Below are 9,191 nucleotides of genomic sequence, written 5' to 3' on the forward strand. Positions count from 1 at the left end.
GGGGGGCTGGCGGCCAGCACCCCACCTCGCAGGGATCGGGGGCTCATGGACCTTCCTGAGGGTTTCCAGAGCAACCGGCCACAGGGCACGCAGAGGGGGTCAGCGTTAATGTTTAACTGGGAGCTGCACCGTGGAGGTGCGGATAGATCCCCAAAGAGAACGGCGCAACGTTTTTTTCCCTCCATCACAGAAAGCAAACACGGTTTTCCTTTTATTCTTGGCAAAGCAGGGAAACAGGTGGAAGATAAAAATAACCGGTTTTGAGAACAGGCTTAGCATTAGTCATTTCCAGTCAGCCCAAGAAATATAATTTCATCTTGTGTGTGCAGAGCGAGGGGCAACGGGCCCGCCGTGGATGTGGGGTTGCCTGACAATAGCCATTTATGACCTTTGGTAATGAGTCATGAGGTACCAAATCTTGATGAATTGTTATTATCCTCCTGTTTTCCTGCTGGCAAGCGCATCTGCATTGTGCTGCTCGGGCCTCAGAGCAGTGAATCATCTGTTCTTTCTGGCAAGCGAAATAGCTTTGTGTTACACAACTGCTCATTCAAGACAGAAATGAGTTTATATAAACTGCCAACAGTGGAACCAGAGAAGTTGTAAGTTTGAGGTTTCACTGGAAAAAATGAGATCACCGGAATTTCTCTGGTACTTAGAACATTTATTTGGTAGCTCCATTACTTCACTCTCTCGTCTTACTTTACCCTACGCTTGCAGCCAGTTGTAGTCAGTAATGATGGTGAGCAGCACAGCTGCTGTGCTTCTAGATTTGTGGCCAGGAAATTGCAAAAGGGCAATTAAATCCATCTACTGTACTTCTCACTGCAGCGGGTTGGGGTCACAAACAGCCTGTTACCCCATCCCTGCTGAGGGGCAGGGGCTTTTAAAAATGATCTGTCCGTCACAATCTGAAGTGATCTAACGAGCTTTATCGGCTGCGTCTGTATCTCAGTGTCTAAAACTGCGCCCAGCCTTGCTCCTACCTGAATTTCTTGGAGTTCTTCAAATAAAGGAATGAATTTAGTGGATGGTGGGAGACACACAAGCAGCCCTAAGCAGCACATAAGTAGCACAACACACAGAGCTATACCAAGGCAACAGTGAACACATTTTTAACCGTCTTCAGGGGAGCGTGGAGCACATTAGCCAGGGAGTGACATCTTTATTGATGGACTGGCAGTGACACAGATGGATAGTGCCCTGTTGTTACAGAGAGGCTTCTTGCTGGGGATTGCAGCAGAATTCTTGAGAAAGAAATCTCCCAAAGCTGATGCCGCTGATTTCATTTTTGTTTTCTCCAGTGCTTTTCTTTCAAGAACAGTAAGCGCTTTAAAGACATTAACAAATGCCACTGGGCTCATCTGGAGATGTTGATGTTATCCCCTGCTGCATGGGTAGGCTGTGCCCAGGACAATCGTTCTGCATGATACGATTCACCTCATCTGTGCAACCGTTGTTTTACAGATGAGAGGTGGTGAGTTTGGGTAACTTGCCTACAAGTCACACAGCGAGTGAGTGGCTTAACTAAACGGATAGAGCCTCCAGATCCTGGGTCTCTACTCCCTGCTGTGGGTTGCACGGCCAAGAGAACGGGTCAGTGATACAGCCTGTGTCCATCCTGTGTCCACAAGCCTTGGGGGAGGCTGGGTTATTCTAGACTGCTAATACATGCATGTTCTGTAAACATCATGGAGCTTCACAACAGGGCAGGCGTCCTTGCACTTGCTATTCCGCATTTTCTGCCTCCACATCGCTGTCATCTGTGAGAGGGAAATCGCGCAGGGTTTTCTGAGTGGTGTAGCTTTTGGTTTGCATGGGGCATTCCTAGCTTAAGATTGCCTGGGTAAAGGAGAGGAGAAATCACGCTTTACTAAAAATGGTGATTAATTTGAATAGTTAGCAGGAGCACTGCCACTTTCAGAGAAAGCCAGAGCAGCCAGCCACTTTTGCCTGGGGAATACCAGCTGTGAGTTAGGGAAAGGTCCACAGCTCTAAAATTCTCTGGTTTTACTCTCCGAGTTTTCTGTCCCTTTGTTGAGGGCAGAGTAGAGCCCAAAAGGTAAGGCACAATCCTGCCAAATTTATTCTTGTTTCCCTCAGATCTCTGGATTATCAATCCCCTATACTTTAAGGGAATAAAGTCTGCTTAAACTCACAATCTTCTCCTCTTTAGCTGGAGGGTTGCGCAGGTACCAGCAGAGAGGAGCGTAAGCAATGTTGATAACTCCGATGATGATCATCAGCCAAGGAAACCCGATGGCTCGTACAATCGCTCCGCCTGTGGATGGGCCTGCGAATTTAAAAATGAAACAAGGCTAAGATGACAGACAGCACAATTGCCTTTCCAGTTTGGAGGGGGTCTGTAAATCTGTTGAGTTGCAGACTCAGTGCCCGTTGCTTGCAGTGAACGCTGGATGATGGAGAGGAGCGATAAACCGAGCAAGACACGCTGTGTACGTCATCCCCAGGGTAGCTCATCCATACCAATCGCAAAGCCCATGCAGAAGGCAGCATCAGCTATGGCGTAGACGTTGCCGTAGACGGAGGTGTGGCGAAGGTCCACGAGGTGACCCATGATGGGCATCATTGAGGAGTCCACCATTCCTGCCCAAAGCAAGGAGGACCCCATCAGTCACCGCGCCCTCCAAGGGCCGTGATGAGGGCTGCGTTTGGGCTGTGTTGCACACCCCGAACACGGACAGCCTACCTATGGCGAAGCCAAGCCCGCCGTTGGGGCCAATCAGCCCGTAAATATTTTTGGCCAGAGGTACCTTTGAGAGAAGAGAGAGAGGATACGGGAGTGAGGCCGGAAGAGCTGCGTGAGGTGTGAAGGTGTAACATAGATCTGTGGAACCGATACACACGTGCAGCCACTGAGCATCGACTGACTGCCAGGCACGTAACCCCGTGTCAGCACTGTCGCCCACACTGCTCCGCCGATTCTTCCACAGAAAGGTCTTAAAATTGTCTTATGCTACTTACACAGAGGAGGCTGGTTCCCACCACAGCCATGCCAACCAGGGAGCACAGCCACCTGCAACGAGGCCGCAGTTAGGAGAGGGCAGATGTTCTTAGTGTGCGCACCACCGCAAGTGTACCTCATCCTGAAAGCACAGGACTAGGTGGGTTTGAGCCAAAATCTCTGTGTTCCACTTACCGGCCCGTTTTGTTAGCCAGAATCCCGAAGAGGTTGGTGCCGATGAGGTAGGATATACTGGCAGGGAGGAATGCTATCCCTGAGGGAGAGAGGGAATAAAAACCCAGCGTGTCATCCCTGAGCAAATACAGGGGATTTGCAGAAATGTTCAATTCACTAACTGCCTCCCTCCTTCAGGGAATATCGAGAGCCAGGCAAGGCAAGCTAACGTCCAGCGCCCACTCAGGGTGCCCATCCGAGCGCTGGGGCTCCTCCCCATCCTCCCCTGCCGCTGCTTCGTGTCCGGCTGCTCCGGCTGCCCGGTTGCTCCACGCCTTGTGGAAGGGTGGGGGGTCCCTCTGTGAAGACAGAGGAGGGCATAGAAAATGTGTTTGCTTCTGATGGGGAGGGGAAACTGAGGCACTCAGAGGTGCAGGGATTCACCCACATTTGTGAGACCACCAGAAGTGAAATGCAGAACTATTTTGGTCCCCTCTGCCTTAAGCTCATCCTTCTCTCCTGTCACAATTTCTTCCTCTTCCACCTTTCTCCCCTTGCCTTCTGCTTTTGGCTAACTAAAGAGGAATAAAATAACCGCTTAACTAAAAAGCTTAGGGATCAACCTGTAGTCAAAATTCAATATTTGCACTGTTTGCTGATTTACTAATTGTTTATTTTTAATAAACTCTCCTGCTGACTATAAATAAAACCGATCAGCTCCATTTCACTAAGACAACTTCCTTATTGAAACACACTGGTTTATGTTTATTTTACTTAACAGCTACAGACCACGGTTAATCCTGCAGGTTTAGTCCAAGCTCCTGTGTTGCTGTTTTCTTCCAGAACTATGGGCAGACCAAAGCAGAGAAAGCAGAGAAAGAAGCCCCCTGAGTTTATAACAGCTCGTGGGATGGGTGGCTTGTGGTTGAACTTTGCCGAAAACCAAACTGCTTTCACATCTCAGGTACCTGAAAATCTAGTGAGTGTGTCTGGGATTTTCTTTGATGTCTGCTGACCTCTGGGCCCTGCTAAGTCACCTCAAAGGTTCCCCTGGAGTTCAGTGGTGACAGGAGCAGCCCTGAGCGCTTCTCCCAGCCTGTGACATTGGTGGTTACCAGGGAGTACGCTGTCCCTTCTCCCCGCTACCCTCGGGATGCTGCTTTACCCTCACCCATCCTTGCTCAGTCACTTCCTCATGAGAAGCATCATAGGCTCTTATCAGGATGGATGCTGCTGCCTGACCAGAGGATAACTTGGTTAGGAGCTCTCTCAGCCCTCCTGCTCCCAGACTGCAATTCAATTTGGGATATGAGTGTAGCCTGGGGTACCCCCCCAGTCACTCCTCAACCAATTGGGCTTTATAACAATCAGTTTTTATTTTTGTAGCAAACACAGACGCTGTTATCTCCATATCACATTTTCGAGGCAGCTGGTAATTAGCACGTACCATCCTGTCCTGCCTGGGACTCTCTAAATGACCTTGTTTCACTCAGAGCTGCCTCTGCAAAACCCATCTGGCTGCCATGATTTCAGCCCAGCACGACACCATTATCTGCCCTGCAGAAGACAGGATTCGACAGGCTTCCCGTGCACAAAACAGCCTTTCTTCCACCGTTATTGCTCTTCTGGGGAGTCTGATTCCATACGATTTTGTCAATAATAGAGAAAAGCACATTGTATAGCTGCCGCTAAGGACATTTCCAGCTGAAATTGGAGCAACACGCAGCCTGGGATCACTCGCTCTGTGCGGGTGGGGGTATATGTTTTCTTCTTTTTTAGAATGATATAAGAGATGATTCAATCCATCTGGTGGGGCCAAAGCAGGGCCGGTTCTAGCTAAACTGTGTCAAGCCGCTGTTCAGGAGCAAAGGCTGCAAGGCACCACACCTACCCAGCTGCCATTTCGGGGAGCACATGGTTTGCATCATCCAGATGGGCAAAGTGGGCTCGAGCATGGCTACCCCCATGTTGGAGAAGCAGAGGGCTCCTGATGGGGAGAAAAAGGGAGAAATGCTCTGTTTTAGCTGCTTTCTACTGCTGTTTCAAGCAGGCACGAGTGAATCTCTTTAACTAGGAGACATGCAGTGCCTGCTGACGCCCGCTTTACCTGCAGCGACCAGGATGTAGGGGTCTCGCAGCAGGGTGAACACCGGCGTGCCTTTGGTGCTCTGTGGGATGGCAAAGGGGGGTTACGTCGGCTGAGAGCCCCGTGTGCCTTCGCACCCCTCCTTGCCTTGGTGCCCACGTGGCCCTCCTGCCCGGGGAGCACCCGCTTCCCTCACGCCGCCCGGCACCAGCTCGCATGTGCCCACACATCCCTACTCACCTCAGGGGAGATCTTGGAGGGCTGCAGTATGCAGAGCTGCAGAGCTGGGAAGAAAACACTCAGGTTAGCTTATTTCTGCAGGCAGCGCCACGTCAATCCGCATGTCCCTCTGGTTTTTCCTTCAGCCTGACCCTTTCATCGGCAGAGCCTCCGGGGATGCGGTAGCTGTGCCTGGGGACATCGTTCAGGCGGGCAGGGGGAGAGGTGGCTCCCAGCCCTGCTCCCGCGGGAGGCAGCAGCAAAACTCCCTCAAGTGGACTGTGTTACAGGCGTTTTGTCAGCCCGTGAAGCCGTCAGATATGCACATGCTCCCCGACAGGCTGCCAGCTGCCTGCTGGGGAGCACAACCAGAGCATGATGGAAATTAGGTGGGGAAGAGAATAGGATTAAAAAGGAAAGTTTCATATGTATGGCTCCAACGTCTCATTTTCCAAAAGCTCTTACATGCTTCATTAAAGATGTCTTGCATGACATCCCGGCAAAGATGGTAACTGTGACTGTAATTTAATTAGCTAAATGCTTCCCGCTAAAAACGCACGTTTCTGCGCTCTGCAGCTTGGGCGGTATGCTCGGAAGGCTCTCGTGGCCTGCATCTGTACTACCGCCCTTGGAGAAAGAAGGAGGATCACAGTTTGTGCTGGCAGAGTCGAATCCCTTCATGGCGTGGGGAAGAGGCTGCAGACAAGCGTGCCTTTCACAAAAGATTCGCAGTTCAAAGAGCTTCACTGAATGTGCTGTTCATGCTATTAAAGCAATCAAGGGGTTTATTAAGTAATGAGGGACTAATTCTTACTGTATTGCTGTGTCAGTCATCTGGCGGTAGAAAACATATGATTTAGCAATAACAGAATAACCAAATCTGATGATATTACCTGCGTTGTATTAATCTGCCTCTTCCTTCACACAAGCCTCTTGAGATTTTCCCCAAAACATCTGCATTTAAATCTTTTCCTTCAATTTGATTAAACCATTTGGCTTCTCACCTCCATCCAAGAGGGAGATGAACGCCAGGACCAGGAAGGGAGACGATTTTCCCACAAATTCATACATCACGCTCCCAAAGGGGGCTCCGACTGCAAGGGGAAGGCTGTGTCATACAGTGGCAGTGTCACCATCCCCAGCACTTGGCTCCTGCCGTCGTGGTTTTCCCTGCATCCCCCAGCGGGTGTTTGGTGATGGGTGATATTGGAGAAGGTGGCCGTGGGGAGAGAGCAGAGGGAAGGAGGACAGACCAGCCATGCCTGCGGGATGCAGCCAGGGAAGGGGCACAGCGCGGCAGGTGGAAGCCGTAGGGGAGGTGATGGCCAACAAGGCTCTGGAGATGCTGCTGATGCAAACCCCGTTGGGAACAAGGTTTCCTTACTCAGCACACCCAAGGCCAAGCCTCCAAGAGCGATCCCCATCGCGTTGCCCCTCTCGAAGTCGTCCGTGTAGACGCTGGCCAGCATGCCCAAGCCTGGGAGCAGAGAGAGCAGAGACCACGTGAGGCTGGCCGGGACTGTGGTGGTGGGGCTCCTTTCTGAAAGCAGCCGGCGCTTTTTGGGGGTTTATCTGCTGCCGGCTGGGCTGTGTGCTTGCACCGTCTGCACCAGCCAGGCAGGCATGGTGAGGAGGAGGCGTTTAAAGCCGAGGAAGGCACTCGGTGTGTCTGTGCCATTCATTCGAGAGATGATAATTGAACCCAGACACAGGGAGCTAACGCGGAGACTAAAGCGTAGCTAAAACATTTACCTGCGACTGATGAGAACGACGACCCAATACCTTGGAGGGCTCGGGCGATGAACAGCAAGGTGTAGGTGCCTGAGAAGGCAAACACTGCGGAGGAAGGAGAGAGATGGCGTCAGGCAGAACTACAGACTGGGCATCAAATCCCTGCAGAGGGTAACAGCAGCCTCAGCTTGCACCAGTTTGGGTGCTGGAGGGTGCTGGGTACCACCATCCTTTCTTGTAGCCGATTTCTGAGACTGGTTGCTCTGCTCACTCCTTTCTCCTGCACGGGGACTGCGGTGCAGGCACAAAGTATTTTCTGCTGTGCTGCTGCATGTGAAGGGCAGACTGAAGGGCAATACTCACTGACTGAGGAGAGGAACATGATGACGAATCCGATGAACATAGGGATATGGTATCCTATCCTGGCAAGGGAGAAAAGAGGCACCATCTCAGGGAGGATTCTCCATGCCAGGTTGAGGTCTGGTCTTGCTGCCCAGCCTTAACACACGCAGCTCGGTGGGCTGGTGAGCGTCTCCTGAGCATGTGGATGTGCCCATGAGTGCTGTTCAAGGAAGCATCCAGTGTCTCAGTGCCCTCAGATGATGCTGTAAAACCCACCCAGAGACATGGCTCTGTTTTACCAACATGTCTGCCCACCCAGACCATGTAGAGATGAGGCCAGCGTCCCTTGCATGTGTCTGCTAGAGACAGAGGCAAAACTCGGGGGTAGAAAATCTGAACAACAACATTATACCCACAGTGGGGAGGGAATCTTGGTTTATTTGATGGTTCTTGGTATTAAATATCACCTGTCTGCTCCTAAGGAGAGCGTTAGTGAGGCTTACACTGAAATATAAACTTGCAAGCCATTTGTATGCTTTTAGAAAAAGTAAAATTCATGTTTGTTTTGACAGATATATTCTCTCCCTTGCTATGTTACCCACCAGTTCCTGTAATTCTGGGATTGCAGGGGATACACATGCGCAGCACAGACCTTTACTGCTCAGCTAATGGTGATTTCGTGAGCAGGCAGGAGCTGCCTGTCCCTGTGGGGCTACACCCCTGTACAAACCCAGGTCTCTGACCTACCTGTTGGTCAGGAGACCCACGGATGGGTTGACCACCAGCTGTACGAGAGCCTTGGAAGCAAACAGCAGCCCCACGCGGACGTTTTCCTTGGCGAGGAACTCCTCGCCCTCCGGGCAGCCCCTGGGCAGAGGTGGGCTGCTGGTGGGGGGCTGCGGCGGGCGGCTGCTCCCTGTCCCATTTGCCAAGTCCACGACGCTTGTGGAGCCTGAGACAGTCACTGTGGTGTTGTTAAAATAGGAGAAGATGGAGGAGAAAGGAGGAGCCTTCAAGGCTGGAGGAGCTGGCTCAGTCTGGGCTGGGGCAAGAGAGCTGTTGGCACCTTCGTATTCTGTTGTATAAAGGAAGGTGGGGACGATTGGTACTGGAAGAAAAACCAGGGAAGGGATAGTTAGTGATTTTACTCCATTTCTGGCTCAGCATGCAGCTGAACGGAATGGTGCTGGCTAGGTGTCCTGCAATCTTCCAGCACCCAGCCCTCCTCAGGGCTCTCCTTGTGCAAGGACCCCGCCGGCATCATCCGGAGACCGACCGAGGAGCCGAAACCCCGAGGCAGCACAGCGCGAGCACAGCATACCCACGACTGTCAGCAGCATGTTGTCCAGCAGCAGCGCGACAAACACCACCACCAGCACCAGCCTCCGCGACGCCCTGCCTGCTGCCAGCCAGGGCACGCGCTCAGCGGCCGGGGGCATGGCCGAGAGCCTGGAGCTCACAGCTGGGGTCCTGCTGGCTCCTGGTCTTCAGGGCTGAAGGTCTCCTATACCCTTTAAAGAAAACACTCCTGGTTACAACCTCCCACCGCTCCTGGCTTCTCCCGTGAGAAGGTAACTCCTGAGGTCACTTATTGTCTGTGTCCTCCAAGAGCTGGGTGCTCTTCCCTAGGAGCTAGGACCACCGGCTTTGCTATCAAAGACCATGATTTTATCA

The 9,191-nt window shown here is 51.8% G+C and overlaps 1 protein-coding gene across 1 annotated transcript; it reads right to left on the bottom strand.

Moving 5' to 3' along the window:
* Positions 1-1,728: 1,728 nt before the first annotated feature.
* Positions 1,729-8,956, bottom strand: SLC18A1 (solute carrier family 18 (vesicular monoamine transporter), member 1). The gene is given in 15 exon segments (XM_010152728.1): positions 1,729-1,842; positions 2,160-2,293; positions 2,488-2,607; positions 2,711-2,774; positions 2,986-3,037; positions 3,161-3,239; positions 5,031-5,126; positions 5,247-5,307; positions 5,466-5,509; positions 6,449-6,538; positions 6,829-6,921; positions 7,197-7,280; positions 7,539-7,597; positions 8,265-8,625; positions 8,839-8,956. Coding segments are annotated over 15 exon segments (1,569 nt in total).
* Positions 8,957-9,191: the final 235 nt, after the last annotated feature.

The sequence above is a fragment of the Eurypyga helias genome, unplaced genomic scaffold (genome assembly GCF_000690775.1).
Source record: "Eurypyga helias isolate BGI_N326 unplaced genomic scaffold, ASM69077v1 scaffold19725, whole genome shotgun sequence".
In the NCBI taxonomy this organism is placed as follows: Eukaryota; Metazoa; Chordata; class Aves; order Eurypygiformes; family Eurypygidae; genus Eurypyga; species Eurypyga helias.